Source organism: Balaenoptera physalus (assembly GCF_965194825.1).
Source record: "Balaenoptera physalus genome assembly, chromosome: 8".
Classification (NCBI taxonomy): Eukaryota; Metazoa; Chordata; class Mammalia; order Artiodactyla; family Balaenopteridae; genus Balaenoptera; species Balaenoptera physalus.
Genome location: NC_138887.1, coordinates 106,378,889 through 106,400,472, shown reverse-complemented (window position 1 = coordinate 106,400,472; position 21,584 = coordinate 106,378,889). Strand labels below are relative to the sequence as shown.

Sequence of the window (21,584 nt, the reverse complement as noted above, 5' to 3'; positions counted from 1 at the left end):
TCTGTGGTCCACTAAGTTTGAAAATGCTTGATTAATGAAGATAAATAGATTCCCCCCCACCCCAGCAACACTTCTTAGAGACTTTAATATGCTAATACATATCCCAGAGGGGTATGTAGAACCAGGACTTAATTGACCAAGGAAGGCATTTTGGTAAATGCTACTTTAGGGGGAATGTCAGCAAAATGAAAGCTAAGTGGGATATTGTAAATATGAGGTCCCCCACCCCATCTCTACTCTTCACAGAGCATGCTAGAAAATAATACTCTATTAGATGCTGCTGAAAAGCTAACATTATTTTTATAAAATGATTCTTCCCATGAAAGTATCCAGTGAGTCAGTGTCCTGTAAAGGGTGAATTGAAGGCTTATTTTCCTGTGTTCTTTTTTACATTTCCTGTTCTCCTGTCTCCTTTCAATTTGTAGTATAAACATGCCTTTACAAGTAAAAATGTTGACCATACGGCATATTAAATGAGGATTATGCCAAAGCACAATACTGCACTTCCCTGTTATAGGTGAGGACTTCAGATTGTTGCTGTGGACTTTTGCAGGAATACTTCTCATTTAGAAGGTGGGGGGCATTGATTACTGCCTTTCATTCTCCAAGTCAAACTAGAGACAGTCTAGGAGGGGCTCCTTTCAGAGCAGATTGTTAAATGGAATATTACCTTTTTTGACTTGGAGTTACTACAGATTAAATCCCATTATAATAAATACATTGGGATGTCTTGACAGTATGTATTGTCTTTATGATCTAAAAACAGTGTTAAAGTAAGTTCTCTGTGATATTTAACGGGGATGGATGACTTACTTATTTCTTGCTTATCCAATAAATGCATCTTGATTTTTTTCTTCTTTTGGATGAAGTCTAAGGTTGAACCATTTCATGCTGAATTTTGACTAGTGGGAACTGTGCTTTACCTATGGGTACTATTACAATGAAAATCTCTGTCAAGGAATTTCTAAGCCCCAGTTGATCTCACTTAAGTATTATTGAAGAGTAAAAGGAAATGGATGGACAGTCCCTTAGAATTTATTTGTAATGGGATTTAACCTGTCTCTATGAACTGCCCCTGTTAAATCATTTGAATACCAATTTGAGCTCTTTGTGGCTAACGAAAGCCATAATATCTCCTGAAGTATTGCTTGCATAAAGAATTTTCAGGGCTTTTTATGTTTTAAAGATGTAAAATCCACATCTAAACTGTGTTTTTTCTTAACAAGTTAAAATTGATTTCATATTGTTGTCCTGAATTCATCTCGCTCTTCTTTATCTTAGTTTAAAATTACTTTGAAAAGGGGTTTCCTCGTTAAAACACTTGGTCAATGTAGAAAGGAAACTTGAGCAAATTATATCATGGCAAAACCAGATCTTTCCTTATTACTGCATAACTCAAAATTTAGTACCATATGAAATATTTATAGACCCAGGTGAACAGGCAAGAGCCCTCTCAGAACAGGGAACAATGCATCGTGCAATATCTATGATACAGTTGTGCTCAATTAGATGATACTGCCCTTGTTTTTATTGTTTCGTTTTTGCTTTGATCTGTTCTGTTCTGGTTTTGGTTTTCCCATAACATCTATTTAGACCACACTTTTAAAGTAATTAACAACCCTGAAGGTAAGTAAAAAATGTCATTGCAGTTATAATATACATGCAGATAGTGAAAAGTTATTCAGAGTAATTTCATTGTATTGTAATTTATTTTTTGTATGTGCCTAGTTTCCACAGTCAGTCTTTGTCTGATTTATTCCATCACATTTGTGACACTGCTTTCTGATAGACAGCTACCAACTCCAATAAATACAGAGTTGTCTTTGTTGTGTATAGAGCAGGGATTGGCAAACTTTTTATGTAAAGGGCCAGTTAGTAAATGTTTTAGGTTTTCTGGGCATATGATCTCTGCAGCAACTACTCAACTTGGCTGTTGTAGCACGAAAGAGGTCATAGATAACACATGAATGAATGAGCATGAGTGTTGCAGTAAAACTTTATTTATAAAAACAAAGTGGCTGGCTCTAAATTGCCATCCTCTGGTCTAAAGTTTAAAATATATTAATTTTTATGTAAAAACAAATTAATGTGCTAATTAGTGTCAGGATAATGAAAAATATAGTAAAACTCTTCATCTGTGTGTTACTTATCAATCTTCTGAAAAGAGAGACTGATTTTTCAGTGATTTTCAGAAAATTCTGTAATGACCTGTTAGAAGACTTAATTCTTATGTGAAAGATGGGGAAGTAAGTTTAAAAGGGCCCCTCTAGTTTTTCAAACTAGCAAAAATGTTGTCTGTTAATATTCTTTTCTCCACATAAAGTGGTTGATGAAATGCCTTAGGTAATGGAATATGTCTCATGTAGTTTTGTTGCAAGAACTTTCATTGGTCTAGAAGTTCTGTGACATTTTCCTCACAGGTTTCTCTGACGCCATGACAAATCCTATGTGTTTTATTTAGAATAGGTTTAGTAATTCATAAAGTACATCAGCATTTTATACCAGCCACTTTGTGAGTCCCACTGCAGTTTTAATTTCTTCTTCCACTAGGCGGGTAAACACCAAGAATATGAACAGAAGCTACTTCAAGAATTATATAAATTAAACCCCAATTTTCTTCAACTGTCTACGGGTTCAGTTGATAAGAATAAGAACAAAGTGACACCACTGCAGAGGTATGATACGTAAGTACCGATATTAGTGTAATCAAATACCTTACCTTCATGTCTGTCAATCTTCTCTTTTCATTCTACATCTTTTTCAGGCAGGATCCTTCTTGACAGTGTCTGTCATTTGTGCAGAATTGTTGTACTATATAGGAAATGTTGAGTCACAATTTCTGGGTTTGAATATTTGCTGCCTGCTGCTCCCTGGTAATACTGCAGATGAGCCTCTTGATGCTTCCCCTTTGCATTGATTTGCAGACTACCCTGAGCCCTGGGAACACTCTCCTTGATAAAAAGGAAATTAAGAGATGTGGGTTATTTAAAAGGCTCTTGTCACCTAATTGGGGTTTCCCTCCTGATGTAATGAGGGGGAAAACACTGTAAAAGGGACAGTGGGCGTTATCTGAAGCGTTTTTTGTTGGGGATAGAAGTATTCATGGTTGTCTAGTCTCAGGAATCACCAAAGTCTTATGTCCTCTGAGTGAGGAGGGTATCCCATATTCAGATCTTATTCATCTTGGAGACAACTTATTTTTGCATAGACCTATATTCTGTTGATGTTTAAACAAATTTATAATTTTATGTATTGAGTCTTATTCTGATATGGTGATCTTCACATCTTGGATTGTATTTGGTTATGGCCTGTGAGAAAATGGTATGATTAATAAAACAATAATTTTGGGGTTATACTTTATTCTGAATGTACCTTAAGTTTGATGTGTCAGGATCTTTTTTTTTTTTTTAATTAAGTCTGACTTTTGTAAAGTGAATTCATTTAAAGTAAATAGCTGTAATTAATTTAAATAGGTCGATTTTCTCTTTAAAAAAATTTATTCCAAAGTTAAATTCGTTTAAGTGATGTTTTAAATGTCTGGTTATTAGAGTCCCATTGTAGTCCCATGTTTATTTAGCACTAAAATAATGTAAGGGCCATTTTTTAAACACAGCTAATAATAACTACATGGATTGTTACCAGAGTCAGTTTCTCCAAAACTTATTCTTGTATTTAAATTCCTGAAGTCCTTGTTAAGTCTATTCACTTTGATAGTAAAGATTATTTATAAAGGCAATTCAAATTTAAATACTTCCTGTTTATTTGCACACACATATGTACATGTATATATAAATATATGAGGCCATAGAGCAAAACATAAAATTATATATACTACGTGAAATTTGTTTTATCAAAGCTAAGAATAAAAGCTAAGTTTAAACTCTTTTTGGGTTGATAAGCTTTGACCCTTTCCATTGATCTGTTTGTCCCCACCCCATATGTTTATTTGATTATGAACCTATGCTATTATTACCTCATTGGTTGCTAACTCTGTAGTACATTATGTAAGAATGAGGTTATTGTAGTAAAAATTTATTTCAGATGCTTTTAAATACACATCTTTATTCTCATTAAAAGTGTTGTCATTCTAATTAAAGTCATATTCTGGGTTTATAGCCCCTAGAGAATTCAGAGCAGAAATGTAAAATTTAGATGATCTCTTTGCTACATTTGTTATTCCCTGAATATAAAAGTAATGTTTCTATTGAAGGAAATCTGAAAAATATACAAAAGCATAAAGAAGAAAGTAAAAATTGTATGTGATCTTAATACGCAGACGTTTTCAATGAAAATGATTTGCTGTATCTTCCTTGCAGTGTATATTTCCTTGTAGTCCTCTTCCTTCCTGTGAATGTATATATACACAAAATACATTGGTTTGTTACATTTTAAAACTTAATACCCATTATTATGAATATTTTCCCATGTTATGAAAGCAATTTTTTATGACTGTGTAGTATTCCATTATATGTGAGTATTTAAAATTTATTAAACCAATCTCCTGCTGGTGTATATTATCTTACTTTCATTTTGGTGCTATTATTTATAATACTGTGATGAACATTTTTTCATGTAAACATTTTGGTTATAGTTTTGATGCTCTTAGAACCGCTGAGTCAATGATTGTGAGTACCTATTTCCTTGAATTGAGTATTTTTTTCTGCACATTTACCAATTTGATAAACAAAAAATCTCATTTTGATTTATAGTTGATTAATATAGTGAACTTATGCATTGTGAACTCGTATCTCTTTGCCATGTTTTATTGGTATTTAAGTGTTTTCTGTGCAGTATATAGACTGGCTTCCCCCATTAGTTGACCAAGTCTGTTTGTTTCAAAATACTTGAGTTTATAGATCAATTTTGGGAGAATTTATACTCTACAGTATAACACTGAATCCTCTCAACCATTAGTGTGGTATATCTCTCTATTTAAGTCTTTTGTGTCTCTCAGGAAAGATTTTTTTTTGGTCTTTTCCCTGCATTTTTAAATCTGATCTCCCACCATCATCTCTTCCTATTTGAGAATTCCTAGGCTAAAAATTAAAGAAGTGTTAGAAAGTGGTGCTAGCAGGCATCCTGTTGCATTACTTTTATAGAGATATCTCCAGTGTTTTATTCTCTCTTAAATATGATTTTAACCATTTATTTGAGATAAATTTTTAATCATAATGTGAAAATACCTTGCTATTTTTAATTTATTGAGCTTTTCTCTTTAGATTGGAAGTGAAAATTGGAATTTACCAAATATCTTTTTAGCATTTTAACAGTAGTTAGCTTTCTTTAAATTATTTTTTTTTGTGATCCCTTATTAATAGATTTACTAATATTTTATTGACTTTGCCTTCATATAAAGTGTAGTCAGAGCACATTTGTAACTGTTTCAGTAACAGGAGAGGAGCGTCATAGCAGCCACAAGTTGTAGAGGAAAATAAGAAGAAAAAGGGGGATTTAAAACAGTATGCCCATTTGATAACTTTGCCCAAAACCAGTGCAACTGAACCTCAGCTAGGACCAGAATAAATTTTGACATAGTTACCTTTGCTTTTCATAAGTACATGATATAGGAAGGTTTTGGGGGGAGGGAGAAGGGTTGTTTTTGTTTGTTTAATGCAAGTCCCCCAAATTTACTAAGGACAGTTAATGGCCCAGGTTACAGAGAGTTGTGGGTTTGTTGTTTTGTTTTTTTTGGCAGCTCCTATAGCTTGTTTTCTTTCCATGCCAACCCCTGTAAGAGAGTAAGTTTGACTGTCAGTATTACTGAAAGTCTGCTTTGGTCTTCATTTCTACGTTGCCACCATACAAGGTACAGGGGTAGGGATGAATTTGTAGATAAGTTTTCTTCTTCCCACAGGGAAGACCTGCCAAGTTAGAATGATGAACAGTACAACTCTTTCTATGGTCCTACCCTACAGAGAACGTTTTTCTTATTCAAGATAAGTTGAGAATTAGACTTTCCAGGGACACAAAGAAAAAGAATGGTTCCTTTTCCTCTTTTCTTGGCATTCCTGTGTAGTGAGTAGCAGTTTTAGAAGAATTGCAAGAAAGCAAAACTTGGAACTTTATAGATTGACATTAAACTTAAAATGTACTTTTTTCATTTGTAATTAATCCAGAGTACAAATATTAAAAGTATCATAGCTACTAATCGTCACTGAACCCTGACATGGTCCCCTGATACACATTAATGTTAGTAAGTGAAATTTTCTATAATATGTCTTATTCCTATCTCACTTAAATGAATAATAAATTAGAGGGTGTGTGTCATTTGTTCTTCACACACACATCTCCATTATTGTGAGTTTGAGAGTGTATCAGTCAGATTATTGACTGTAGATATGCTGTTTTTCTGTATTAGTAAGTTACTTTGAAATGATGAATACAAATGTAAAGAATGGGGAGTAAAGGAGCCATGCAGTACTGATGCTTATGGACTGGATATTTTGTTTTTAAGTTTGGGGCTTTGAAATACCTTTATTTACATTGAGGCACTATTTGTGCACCAACTGAAGACTGAGACAGGAATAGTAGTAGCTAGATGGCTGCTATATGCCCAGGACAGTGCATAGGCCTACCTACAAGTATTTGGGGGACAGATTATGGGGTGTGCAGATCACTCAAGGTAAGTGGTTCTGACTTGATGTTGTGGCTCAAAGAAGCCACCGTTGAAGGAATCGAGATGTTCAGCTTTAGATTTAGGTAGAAAGAGGGTTGAACAGAAATTTGGTGTCTTCTGTGTTCATTTAATCTCCTCAGTAGTCCTGTGTGGTAGACATCATTGTTATTTTACTACTGGCAAGAATACTAAGTCTCAGAGAGTTTAGATAATTTACCAGTATCCTACACAAATAAGTGATGGACCAGATTCTGACCTAAAGTCTCTGTCACTTTTAAGCCCAAGCTCATTCTCCCACTCTGCCATTTCTTAGTCTAGAATAGGCGAAATTTAAGACTCTAACATGAATTAAAAACTCTGACATGAATCAAACTAAATCAATTAAATGAAACTATGCCATAACTATATATAGTTTGACCTTAAAGATCTCTGGTACTTAAGGCTTAAATATAGTGGATGTACTATAAATTCCAAGGAAGATTAAGCAAAACCTTCCCTAAACCACAGATTGGTGGCAGTAGAGGATAAGCTAAAGGAAAGGTGAAAGGAAAATTTCTATAGAAATTTGTCAGTTTTTATCACATTGAAGGAAAATGTACATCTTTAAAAAATATATACAACTATATTTTTACTGAAAGTCAAATATAAGCTCTGATAGACGGAAGACATAGCCAGAGTGCCTTATTTATTTAGCAGAATGGGGGTAGTCACTGCGTGAATCCTGTTCTTATGTCCTGACATCATTTGGTAAATCCCTGAGATTTAGAAAGGATATGGTCCAAGACTGTACAAAATAGTCTCAGTAGAGCGTGTTAAATCACGCATAGGCGTCTGAGTATCTGTGAACTCTGAAATTTTATGTAAAATGTGTGTGTGTGTGTGTGTGTGTGTGTGTGTAAATTTTTCTGGAGGAGGAGCAGTATAAAGCAGTAATTCTCAAAGTATGGCCAAGTGCCATGAAAGGTAGCCTACATTTTTTTTGTAAAATGGATCCCTAGAAATGCATTCCCTTTTTTGAAATAGGTAAATGATTTGCAGTTCCCTACTTTTATTTTTGTATAAAACTAAGGGCTGCTTACTAGTAAATTAGGTAGATAGTAAAGTTTGCTAAAATTGGATATTTACATTAAAATTCGTGAATTTTGAGATTTTTCTGAACTTATTTCTCAGTCTTTCCTTATTTTTCTTAAATTTTATTCCCATGATGTATTTGGATATATAAAGTTACTGCACATGTACACATACATACTTGGAAAACTAGTAAGTCAGCTCTGGTATCTTGCTCCACCTAAGTAGAATATTTTCAAAAAGGATAGAGAGCTACTGGTATTTTTTCCAGAGGGTGGGTGTAATGAGTGAGGGGAAGGGAGGGGAAGGGTTATGTTGGGAGGGATGGGAGGAAAGGGTTAGAGATAGAGTTTTTGGTGCCCTTATTTCTTAGAATAGAAGAAAAGGCACATCAAATGAGCAATTGTGTGTTTAAATTCAACTTAGTATCTTTTTAAGATCAAACTTTTATTACTGAAATACAAAATTATAATGAATAGATGGAGATTTTGCTGTTGTTTTTGAAAGCTTGCCACAGTCTTATGATATGTTTAGGATGGTGGATGTCCATCTTTCAGTTTTAATATTAAGGATAATTAATTTTTTGTGCTTACTAGTAATCAGAACATTTATTTTCATTCATATTTGGTATGTCCTGGAGTTATGAGAAGATTCCAATTAGAATCATATTTGCCAACTACAGTTAGTCTAGGTTTATTGAGGCATTTTTTTCTTGCCATGTTAATTGTGTCATGTTACTTAAGATGTGGCCATATTTTAGTAGCAAAGTGATATTTTCAATGTTAATGTATATTTGAAGCCCCTGTATCAAAATAAATTCTATAAAAGCAAGCTTCCTGTCTATAACTTAAATTCGTCCTTTGCAGTAGCAAATGTTTATCTCAGTTATTTAAGACTCTGGTGAGCATGAAAAATTAAAATGAATTATTCTCAATAAATATGGGAATATTTCGGAGCGGTGTGAATATGTACTTGGGTATATCGTAACATGAGAGAAATTTGGAAATGTCCATTATATTGACATCCGGCTTAAATTTTACTTTATATTCAAAATGCAACAAAAATTAGTACAACCATGACTACTATTTTTATCTTGTGAATGTGAGAAACAAGGGAACTAGACTTCCTCAGTATTTTTCCTATCCCACTCCCAGTTCTTAAAAATGATTTTTTCTTTGATTCTTCTACTACGTGACTACTTGTTTTATGTTGCAAATTTTAGAAAGCAGCCAAGAGACTATATTTAGGAATTTGGTGCTGTCGCCACCAAGGAAATAAAAGGAAATCAAACTCAAAACTGCCCAAAGGGCCAGTTAGAAGGTAGCAGAGTTGGCTGAGCATCTGAAGATCCAAACAGAGGCACAGCTGTGTCACACTACCTGCTTCAGATAGTTGTGAATTTTGGTTTCTTTATCTGTAAAACAGAGTATTTAAATTTGATATTAATGATTCCTTCTGGCTCTAAAGTCTAATAACTTCAGAGACTTTGAGGAGACTTGATGCCTTTTCACTGTGTTCCTTTTCCACTAGTGCAGTGATCATCAGACACGAGGTATATCTCAATTTGGACTAACTGAATCAGAATCTCCAAGGACAGAATCTAGATATATATATACTCTATACTTTCTATAGATAAATGTAAATATTTATATTTTGAAAAGCTCCATAGCACCAGATTCCAACTATTGGGTTAATTGGAAAATATTTAATCCTGAGAAATCTGTAATTTCACCATAGGTTTCAGAACTATTTAGGACTAGAACTTTAAAAAGATTTTTAATGAGACTGTATGAAAACACGTTTACAAATTTTTGTCTGCAAGGATTTATACACACAGCATTACCTTCTGGCAATAATATCTTGATTGTGTTATGAACCCTAACTACCTATTAGAATTTCTCAATCCCACTTGAAGCCAGTGCTTTTCAGTCAACTGTGTGGTTCAGGTGTCTCAATTTCTCTTTCCCTTCGTATTATTACTGGACAGCGATGATTCCAAGGCTAACATGCTATTCTTCCACTTCTTAAACCAACTGAACTATGAGTGTGGCTGCAGCCAGGACCTTGCGTGTTTGTTACTACAGCACAACTTGCAAAAATTCTGTTGGGACATTCTGGCCTTTCCTCGGGGCCATACCTAATTGGCTGAGACAATCTTTGATCTCTTTAATTCTGATCCAGGCTCAGAGGGCTCATTCGGAGCAAGGAGAGGCAGACCTCGAAGCACCTGTGGAAAGCCAGCATCATGAGATTGAATCCTGGACCCTAGAATTAAGGGCTATGATGGAGAAGCTGGTGAAATCCATTGGCCAACTGAAAGACCAGCAGGATGTCTTCTGCTTCTGATATAAGACCCAGACCCCAGTGAGAATACCCTCTTTGGACGCCCGTCAGACCAGACAGCAGCAGCTTTTGCAGGAAATTCTCAGTGAACTGGACTAAAGGAGAAAGGAGGTGCTAGATGCCTCCAAAGCACTGCTAGGCCGATTAATCACCCTAATTAATGGAAGGTCCAGCAGCAAAACACCTGCATTGGAGCCCCCCTGGACGATGGGTTGGATCAGCTGGAGAAGTGTTCACAGCTGGAGCAAAGTTGTTGTTTCACCTGAATCAGCTGCTGAAGGAACTCAGTTGCCTGGTTAGCTATCAGGATGACCTTCTGACTAAAGGGGTGGACCTGTGGAAGGCCCCATACACAGAGTTGCTTTTAGATCTGTTCCTAGCCTTTGTGGTAGAAACCCAGCCCTATGTTTCCTAAACTCCCCATTGACCCCTCATCCTCAAGACGGGGAGGAAGTTCACTGTCCAGACGAGGCTGCTGATGAGATTCCAGGAAGTGGAATCTGACAGTGGGTGACTGACTGCAAAAGTCTCCACTGACTGTAAGCTTCATCAATTACAGTCATCCCTCAGTATTCACGGGGATCAGTCCCTTAGGATAACAAAATCCTCAGATGCTCAAGTCCCTTATATAAAATGGTGTAGTATTTGCACATAACCTACACACATCCTCCTGTGTACTTTAAATCATCTCTGGATTACTTATGCTACCTAATACAATGTATATGCTAAGTAAATAGTTGCTGGCACAAGAGAAATTCAAGTTTGCTTTTTGGAACTTTCTGAAATGTTTTCTCCTCTGAATATTCTTGAATCTGAGGATGTGGAACCCATGGATGTTGAGGGCCAACTGTACAAAGTTTCCAGAAGTTCAGCATTCTGACTTCAAACCAGAAAACTTTGTCCCCCAAGATGGAGCAGAGTCAGGGTTTAATTTGGGACTCTGCCTGCCTGACTGGTGGAGCCGTGTTCAGGTGGTTCTGGAAAGGGCAACAATAGGGGACTGCTGGGTGCAACAGGAACCACACATTTATCAGCTTCATGGTCGGATGCACCTACCAGGATCTGAAGCAGGAGCTGAAGACAGATACCCTCTGTGTGGTGATTATTTCTAACATGAACCTACTCTTGATTGCCTGGTCCTTGGTTCTCTGGTTCAGTCTGGTCAGCTCACATCCCTAGAATCGGCAATTCTTTTCCAACACCGCCAGGAATGCCAGCTGCTGAAGACCATCTCTGGTACCTTTCTGTTGCACTTAAGTGACTTATTGGGAGGGGGTATTACCTGTTCTTGGTTGAACGATGATGAAGTGCAGCCCTGCACCAGGAGGTACTGCAGTCATTCGTGCTAACTGAAGTCATCCACCACTACCAACCTCTTACTGAGGCAGACTTACCCAAGAACCTGCTGTACTTCCTCTACTCCTGAAGCCCCAGGGATGAGGCTTTTGGGTGCTACTACCAGGAGAGAGTTAATCTTCAGGAACAGAGGAAATAACCTGAAACATAGGCTCATTGTGGTCTCTAACAGACAAGTGGATGAGCTAGAACAACCACTAGAGCCAGAACTTGAGTCATTAGAGCTGGAGCCCACACTGGCACAGGGGGCCAGAGCTAAGCCTGGAGTTAGAGCCACTGCTTGAGCAGGGCTGGATCTGGGACCAGTACTGGAGCCCACACTAGGCATGGTATCACAAAGAGTGCCAGAACCAAACCCAGGACCAGTACTAAAGCTGGATCCGGTTCTAGAGCCATTCCCAGGGAACCCCAGGAAATAGGTCTCTATCGTCATTAGTAAATGTGATATTTATTAAAGTTTGCTTTCCTTTCTTAACTGTCTTGGCATGATAATGGGTGGATGGATGTTGAATGTAAAACAACAAATTTGTTAGTATGACAGAGCTTAATGAAGAAGGAATTTGGACACCTGATGCCAGGAGAGTTGTGAGAACCCTGACCTGTTAGTGGTAGCTTTGAGATATGTGTTTTCTGTTCAGCCATCAGAGTGCAGGAAGTTCACATTTATTGCAATTAGACTTCAGAAATACACTTTTTCTTTCTTTTGGGTTTATACATGCATTTGCAGGGAGTCCCCCATCTTTATTTGCCGTTTTTGCACTTATAGTTGCACTTACTTTGGCAGGTTTAATTTTAATTGACCTTTTACCTAAAAAATAAAACTTTCTAGTTATATCCTTATTCCTAAAGCTCTCATTTATTATTCCTTGAATTTGTTAATTATTCTTAAAATAAATTGAAGAATATACTAAAACTGAATGGAACTTAAGCTTACTAATATCTTGCCCTGATCCTGATTTTTCAGCAGCTGTCTTTGGATTGATGACAGTGATCTAGAAATTTTGATCTAGAGATCTTTGATAAAAACCTTCCCAGGTAAAGCGTTAAGTGTTAATGAATCACTGCTTATGAAACTGCAGTTGGCATGGTGGAAAAGATGATATAAGTTATCCTAATTAGTTGTAATCCAGAAACAGTCTCAAGATTTAATTCTGAATGTCATAATATTTTCATATATTGCCCTTGACATTAGCAAGATTGACCTCATCTATATTGAAAATTATTATTTAGTGCTTTTTAATGGTGGCGACTGAGGAGGTGAACCAAGATCAAGACACTGAAGTTCTTCCTATGTAATAGCTTGATTTCATCCTTCTGTTTCTATGACTGCTCCTTCCTCTCAACTTGAAGCCTGTATTCCCTTATTATAAGAATAGTGCAAATTTGGGGAAGGTGGCAGAGTAGATAGCACCCGGAATCAGTCTCTCCACCTGGACAACAGTTGCACTTGCATAATCTGTCTGATGTAACTATTTTGGAACTCTGAGGTCTTTTGAAGGCTTGCACCTTCCAGGGAAAGACTTGGCAGTTAACTTCGGTCAATTTTAGCTCTTAGCACAGTAGCAGCTACCCCTCCCCCACCCCCAGCCACACGGCAGGCGCTATGTACATGTTCCTGGAGCAGCTTGCATATAGCTTGCGGGAGACAGGGTGGAGAAAGAGGACCATGTTCTCAAATATTGAGGATCTCTGCTCTGAATGCTGATTATTGCTTCCGATCACAGGTGCAGACAAAGAGGCAGGCAGTCATTGTTGCACCTTCCCCTAGTTGCAAGTCCCTTCCTCTCTGAAGTGATTTCAGGGTATTTAAAGGACTGACACCCTCCTGCCATACTCCTTTAATTTTTGCTTTTTCTCCTTTTGGGAACCAGACACTAAAGACCTAGGACATTCAAAAACAACCACATGTAATGGGGAAAATTAGAAAGTGACTGCATGTCCAGGAAAGGCTCAGAATAGACCTGAGAAGACCTTAAGTTTACACCTAAGACCAGTTCTCAGCACAGAGACAGCCTACAACAATCAAAAAAGAAAAAAACAACAACCAGTAACAAAAAGAGCAAACACTGGGGAAGGGGAAGAATCTGATTTCCAGAGGTACCACGTTACTAGATAGATTTCAAATGGCCAGTGTTAAACAAAAAATCAGACGGCATACAAAGAAAAAAAAGAATGGTCCATTCAAAAGAAAATAAAACAACAGAAACCATGCCTGGAAAAGACCTAATGGCAGATATACTGGACAGAGTCTTTAAAGCAACTCTCTTAAAGATTCTTAAAGAATTAAAGGAAAATGTGGAGAAAGTCAAGAAAGTGATGTGTGAACGAAAAAGGAAACATCAGTAAAAGGTAGAGGGACTTCCCAGGTGGTCTAGTGGTTAAGAATCCACCTTCCAGTGCAGGGGACGTGGGTTTGATCCCTGGTCGGTGAGCTAAGATCCCACGTGCTGCGGGGCAACTAAGCCCACGTGCTCTAGAGCCTGCATGTCACAACTACAGAGCCCGCGTGTCACAACTAAGACCTGATGCAGTCAAATAAACATTTTAGAAAATAAATAAAAGGTAGAAATTTTTAAAAGAAACTAAAAAATTCTGGAGCTGAAAAGTATAATAATTGAAATGAAAAATATTCTGGAGGAGTCAAATGCAGATTTGAGCAGGCAGGAGAAATAATCAGCAAACTTGAAAATAGGGTGATAGAAATTATCTAGTCTGAAGAACACACACACACACACACACACACACACACACACACACACACACACACACAGATTGAGGAAAGGTCAACAGGGCCTAAGGGACCTGTAGGACTCCAAGTGGACCAGCAGATGCATTACTGTAGTTCCAGGGAGACAAGAGAGAGAGAAAGATGCAGAGAGAATATTTGAAGAGATAATGACTGAAAACCTCCGCAATTTGCTAAATATAAACATTCAAGAAGCTTAACAAATTCTAATTAAGGTGAATTCAGAGATCCACAGTGAGACACTGAGACATGATAATCAGGACAAAGGAGAGAATCTTGCAAGCAGCAGAAGGAAATCATCACATAGAAGGGGATCTTCAGTAAGATTATCAGCAGATTTCTCATTAGAAACTTTGGAGGCCAGAAGGCAGTGGGCTGATAGATTCAGAGTGCTAAAAGGAAAAAAATACATATATACACCAGCCAAGAATCTTCTGTCCAGCAAAACTGTCCTCAAAGAGTGAGGGAGAAATTAAGACATTCCCAAATAAACAAAAGCTGAGGGAGTTCAGGACCTCTAGGTCTGCCCTGCAAGAAACGCTCAAGGAGTCTTGCAAGATGAAATGAAAGGACACTGGATGGTAACCCAAAGCTGTATGGAGAAATAAAGATCTCAATAAAAGTAAATAAGTGAGCTATTATGAAACCTAGTGTTATTATAACAATGGTTTGTCACTATACTTTTTTCTTTCTATATGACTTGAGGTTAGTACATTTAAGGTCCAGTACTTTAATGTAAAAGCTAGTATTACTGTAACTTTGGTTTGTGACTTCAAATCTTGTTTTCTACATAATTTAAGAAACTGCATTTAAAAGAATTATTGGGGCCACACAATGTATGAAGGTGTAATGTTGTGACATCAGTAACCAAAAGGGATAGGGATGAAGCTGTGAAAGAGCAGAGATTTTGTATATTATGAAAGTTAAGTTAGTATAAATTTAAGGTAGACTGTTGTGACTTCAGGATATTAAATGTATTTCCCATGATAACAACAAAGAAGGGAGCTCTAGAATATACACAAAAGGAAATGAGAAAGGAATTTAAACATTTCACTACAGAAAAATCAAACATAAAAGAAATGGGGAGTGTGGAGGAAGCTATAAGGCATATAGAAAACAAATAGCATGATGACATAATAACTCCGTATCACTAGTTAATGTTAAATGTAAATGGGTTCAGTTCTCCAATCAAAAGGCAGGGATTGGCAGAATGGATAAAAATACACTATCCAACTATATGCTGTCTACAAGAGACTCACATTAGACCCCAAAACACAAAGAGGTTGAAAGTGAAAGGATGGGAAAAGATATTCCATGCAAATAGGAACCAAAAAAGATCAGGGGTGGCTATACTAATATCAGGCGTAATAGACTTTATTTATTTATTTTATATTTATTTATTTATTTATTTATTTATTTATTTATATTTATTTTTTGCTGTATTGGGTCTTTGTTTCTGTGCGAGGGCTTTCTCCAGTTGCGGCGAGCGGGGGCCACTCTTCATCGCGGTGCACGGGCCTCTCACCGTCGCGGCCTCTCCCGTTGCAGAGCATAGGTTCCAGACACGCAGGCTCAGTAGTTGTGGCTCACGGGCTTAGTCGCTCCATGGCATGTGGGATCTTCCCAGACCAGGGCTCGAACTCGTGTCCCCTGCATTGGCAGGCAGATTCTCAACCACTGCGCCACCAGGGAAGCCCCATAATAGACTTTAAATAAAACAGGATTATATGAGACAAAGAAGGACATTATACATTAATAAAAGTTTCATTACAGCAAGAAGATAGGACAGTGATAAACATTTACACACCCAATGACCATCAAAATATATGAAGCAAAAACTGACAGAATTGAAGGGAGAAATAGTTCTGCAGTCATAGCTGGAAACTTCAGTATCCCACTCACAACAATGGATAGAACAACCAGACAAAGCATAAGGAGAGGATTTAAACAACACAAACTAACTAGATCTAACAGACATATACAGAACACTGTACCCAACAACAGAATACACATTCTTCTCAAGTGCACGTGGGACATTTTCCAGGATAGACTATATGTTAGGCCACAAATTAAGATTCAATAGATTTAAAAAGATAAACATACCAAGTATCTTTTCTGACCACAATAGGATGAAATTAGAAATCATTAACAAAAGGACGTCTAGAAAATTGTGGAAATTAAACAACACTTTCAAACAACTAATGGGTCAAAGAAGAAATGACAAGGAAATTAGAAAATACTTAAATGAATGAAAATGAAAGCACAACATAGTAAAACTTCTGGGAAGCAGCAAAAGTGGTGCTAAGGGGGAAATTTATAGCTATAAGTGCCATTATTACATTAAAAAAAATAAGAAAGATCCCAAGTCAACAATCTAACCTCACAGTTTAAGGAACTAGAAGAAGAACAAATAAGCCCAAAGCAAGCAGAAGGAAGGAAATAATACAGATTCGAGCAGAGATAAATGAAATAGAGAATAGAAAAACAGTAGAGAAAATCAATGAAATCAAAAGTTGGTTCTTCAAAAATATCAACAAAACTGACAAACCTTTAGCTAGGTGAACTAAGAAAAAAAAGAGACATCTCAAATTACTAAAATAAGAAATTAAAGTGGGAACATTACTACAGATTCTACAAAAAATAAAAAGGATTATAAGAGAGTACTGTGAACAGTTGTACGCCAGCAAATTGGATCACCTAGATGAAAGGGACAGATTCCCAGAAACATAAAACCTACCAAGACTATGTTACAAAGAAATAAAATACATGAATAAATGTATAACCAGTTAGGAGATTGAATTAGTAATCAAATATCTCCCAACAAAGAAAAGTCCTGGACCTAATGGCTACACTGGTGAATTCTACCAGATATTTAAAGGAGAACTAATACCAATCCTTCTCAAGTTTTTCCCAAAAATTGAAGAGAAGGGAATGATTCCTAACTCATTCTTTGAGGCCAACATTCCCTGATAACCGAAGCCAAACAAAGACACTGTAAGAAAAGCAAACTTTAAACCCCTAATGAACATTGATGCATGTGTCTTTAACAGAACACGAGCATACAGAATTCAGCACATTAAAAGGATTATGCACCAAGACCAAGTGTGGTTTATTCCTAGAATGCAAGGATGGTCTAACGTGTGAAAATTGAGCAGTGCAATATGCCACATCAACAGAATGTAGGATAAAAACCACAGGATCTCTCAATAGATGCAGAAAAAGCATTTGACAAAATTAAACACTCTTTCATGACAAAAACAATTAACCTAGGAACAGAAGAAAGCTACTTCAGCATAGTAAGAGCCATATATGAAAAACCACAGTCATTTTTCAATGGTGGAAGGACTGAAAGCTTTTCCTCTGAGGTGAGGAACAAGGCAGGGATGCCTGCTTTCACTACTTCTGTTCAATACAGTATTGTATTTTCTAGCCATAGCAATTGGCCAAGAAAAAGAAGAGGCATTTAAATTGGAAAAGAATAAGTAAAATTATCTCTTTTTGCAGATGGTATGGTTTTATATGTAGAATATCCTAAAGCTCATACACACACACACACACCTGTTAGAACTAATAAGTGAATTCAGCAGTGTAACAAGATACAGAGTCAACACGCAAAAATCATTTGCATTTCTGTACATGAACAGTGGACAATCTGAAAAGAAATTACGAAAGCAATTTCATTCACAGTAGGATCAAAAGAATAAAATACTTAGGAATTAACCAAGGAAGTGAAAGACTTGTACAAGAAAACTATGAAACATTGCTGAAAGAAATTTTAAAAGCCACATAAATAAATGAAAACAACATCTCATGTTCATGGATTGGAATACTTAATATTAAAAAGTCAATTCTACCCAAAGCAATCTACAGATTCAATCCCAATCATGTCAAAAATCCCAGTGACATTTTTTGCAGGTAAAATATCCATCCTAAAATTCATATAGAATCTCAAAGGACTCCAAATAGCCAATATAATCTTGAACAAGAAGAATAAAACTGGAGGACCCACACTCCCTGATTTCAAAACTTATACAAAGCTGCAGTAATCAAAATAGTGTGGGATCAACATAAAGATAGACGTGTAGACCAGTGAAATAGACAGCCCATAAATATTAACTGTCACAAATATGGCCAAATGACTTTTGACAAGGGTACCAAGGCCAGACTCCTGGGGAAAGGACAATCTTTTCAACAGATGGTGCTGGGAAAACTGGGTATCTACATGCAGAAGAATGAAGTTGGATCCTTACCTAACAGCATATTCAAAAATTAATTCAAAATGGATCAAGCACCTAAATTTAAGACCTAAAACACCCCCCCCCCAAAAAAAAACCTTAAGAGAAAGCATAGGACAAAAGCTTCATGACATTGAATTTGACAGTGATTTCTTGGATATGACACCAAAGGCACAGGTAACAAAAGAAAAAATAGACAAATTGGACTTCATGAAAACTTAAAAATATTTGTAAGTCGAAAGACACTATCCACAAGCTACAGAATGGGAAAAAATATTTGCAAATTATATATCTGATAAGGATTATTAACCAGAATATGTAGAGAGCTCCTAAAACTCAACAACAAAAAAATCAAATAACCCAGTTCAGAAATGGGCAAAGGACTTGAATAGACATTTCTCCAAAGAAGATATGTGAATGGCCAATAAGCATATGAAAAAATGCACAACATCACTAATCATTAGGGATATGCAACTCAAAACTACAATGAGACATCTCATACCCATTCTCCTCACACCCGTTAGCATAGCCACTATCAAAAAAGCAGAAAACAAGAGTTTGAAAGAATGTGGGGATATTGGAGTCCTTGTGCACTGTTGGTGAGAATGTAAAATGGTACAGCTGTAGTGGAAGATAGTATGGCAGTTCCTCAAAAAATTAAAAGTAAAATTACCATATGATCCACCAATTCTTCTTTATATACATGTAAAAGAATTGAAAGCAGTATATTGAAGCGATATTTGTACACTTATGTCATAGCCCCATTACTCACAGTAGCTTAAATGTAGAAGCAATCTCAGTGTCCATGGACAGATGAATGGACAAGCAAAATGTGGTACATATATACAATGTAATATTCAGTTTTAAAAAGGAAGGAAATTCTGCAGTATGTTACAACATGGATGAACTTCGAGAACATTATTGTTTATGGAATAAGCTAGTCACAATAAAGACAAATACTCTGATTCCACTTATATACAAGGCATTTAGAATAGTCAAAGTCATCTAAATAGAAAGTATATGGTAGATGCTGGAAGGAGGGGAAAATGGGGAGTTGTTGTTTAGTGGGTATAGAATTTCATTTTCATAAGATTAAAAGAGTTATGCGGGTGGATGTTGGTGATAGTTGTACAACAAGGTGTGTGTATGTAATACCACTGAAGTGTACACTTAAAAATGGTTAAGATGGTAAATTTTATATTAAGTGTATTTTACCACAGTAAATTTTTAAAAAATATTGCAAGTTTATCTCAGATTATCTGAATTATATTCCAGCCTGTTCTTCATGCTATCACCAAATTAATCTTTCTAAAACACTACTTTATTTATTACATATCATTTCTGTGCTCAAAAAAATTTCCATTGACCTGTGGTGTCTTATCTTTCTATCCTTACCTCCCATTGTTAAAATCATCCTATATGTTAGCTTAAACTAATTACCTTTCTCTCAACCTTTTCTACGACCTTTTGATTCTTGAAACACTTGCTCTTCCTACATTTAATGCTGTTTTTCCCCCTTTCCCTTCCTCCTCCCAATGTGCAAATCTTTTTAAGGACCTAGTTAAATGTGAACTTCCCTAGGAGACTTTTCCTAATTGCCCCACTTGGGGTGGCTCCTCTTTTTTCTAAAGATTTATGGCATTTAGTGTTTAAACAGTTCATTTAATAGTTGACACTGGCTGATATTTGTTGGTGTGTACCTGTCTTGTTTCCCCAACTGCCTCTAAATTAAGTGGGCTCAGTGCTGTATCTTAAAATTATTTGTATTACCCACTTGACAATAATATGAATTGATTTATTGATATACTGTGAATAATAAGTAAAGATGCTCTTCAAGTAAATTTCAGACTTATCAATCAGATTCAAGAGCATCTGGCAGTGTTTCTGCAGAAGATACACTTGGTATTCAGGTTGGGTTCTTGTTAAATTTTTCTAGAACAATTAAATGTGGTACCAGTAAGTTGTCTGTTTGTAAGGTGACTTTGTATATGTTTCCAGGCAATAAAATAATTTTGAGAAATTTGGAATCTTAAATTTTTTTGCTATAATATTGTATCAGAAATAAGTATTAGTATATGGGTACTAATACTTATCTTTTGTTCATGTGCTGGGTTAAAGTTAGTTGTAGAAATGACTTGCTAGGTCAGTGTTATAATGTTTATAAAGATTTTTGTTTTTAAGTCAGATGAGTTAAAATGGACTTGAAGTTAGCAAATCTGTGTTACTTTACCGTGATACTGCATTTTCTCTTGTGGAAGTCAAGTTTTACTGTTTTAGTTTGAGGCAATAGTTTGCACAAAAGTTTCTTTCTGTTAGTCTCCTGTGTGTGTGTGTGTGTTTGTGTGTGTGTGTACACTTACATACGCCTTCTCTAGGGTTATGATTAGGATATTGAAGTATTAAAAAAAGGTATTGCCTTTAAGAACCTGTAGATAACATTTCAGTAACTTTTACGCTCTCCATTAAGCACCTAGAAAAATAGGTGAGTATTATTTCAAGAATTTTAATGGGGAAGTGTTTATCATGGGCACAAAACTAAATAATAGATTAGTATCCATTTTAAGCAATACTTTTTTTTTCATAAGCTATTGTTTCACCCGTTGTTTTTTGAGAATCTAATTAGACTGTAAATTGCTCAAGGATAGAGATTTTATCTTATACTTCTTTGTGTCCCCAGCATCTAACCTAATGTCTTACATCAGAGTGCTCCAATAAATGTTAAGATGATAAAATGTCTATTTTTCTGGCTTTGGTTGTGGGGAATAAATGTACTCTGATTTGACTTTATTTTTTCCTTTTTACAGCCCCATTGACAAACCTTCCGATTCTCTCAGCATAGGGAATGGTGATAATTCCCAGCAGGTAAGATTTTGATACTGTATTCCTTCATTTATCTGCCATCTGCTGAAACAAGACATTCTATGCAAGTGAATTTTCTAGATAGTGAAAAATACTTTAAATACTGAAACAATTTAAAAACACTTTCAGTGGACATCTTTATTAAATGTATTATAATTAGCCCTCTTTTTCTCCACAGAATAGAGCATAATTTAACCCTTTCTTGATGACTCAGAATTATCATTATGACCATATGTTATTGTACTGTGTGCTAATACATTAGTATCCTTGGAGTCCCTGATATTCTTGGTCTTTTTGACCCTACATGAAATGGTCCCAGACTAACATGCCTTCTGCATTCTTGATTTTGAGTTGTTTCTCT

The 21,584-nt window shown here is 36.1% G+C and overlaps 1 protein-coding gene across 8 annotated transcripts in view; it reads left to right on the top strand.

Annotated features, from left to right (window-relative positions):
• Positions 1-21,584, top strand: part of CNOT4 (CCR4-NOT transcription complex subunit 4) — a 143,713-nt gene that overhangs the window by 86,876 nt on the left and 35,253 nt on the right. For 5 of the 8 annotated variants that reach the window (XM_082472987.1, XM_082472988.1, XM_082472984.1 and 2 more), the window contains 2 exons: positions 2,551-2,684; positions 21,169-21,226. In XM_082472987.1, coding sequence (XP_082329113.1) covers positions 2,551-2,684; positions 21,169-21,226 — 192 coding nt within the window. The remainder of the gene's footprint in view (positions 1-2,550; positions 2,685-21,168; positions 21,227-21,584) is intronic. The other 3 variants (XM_082472989.1, XM_082472986.1, XM_082472991.1) reach the window with 1 other exon arrangement.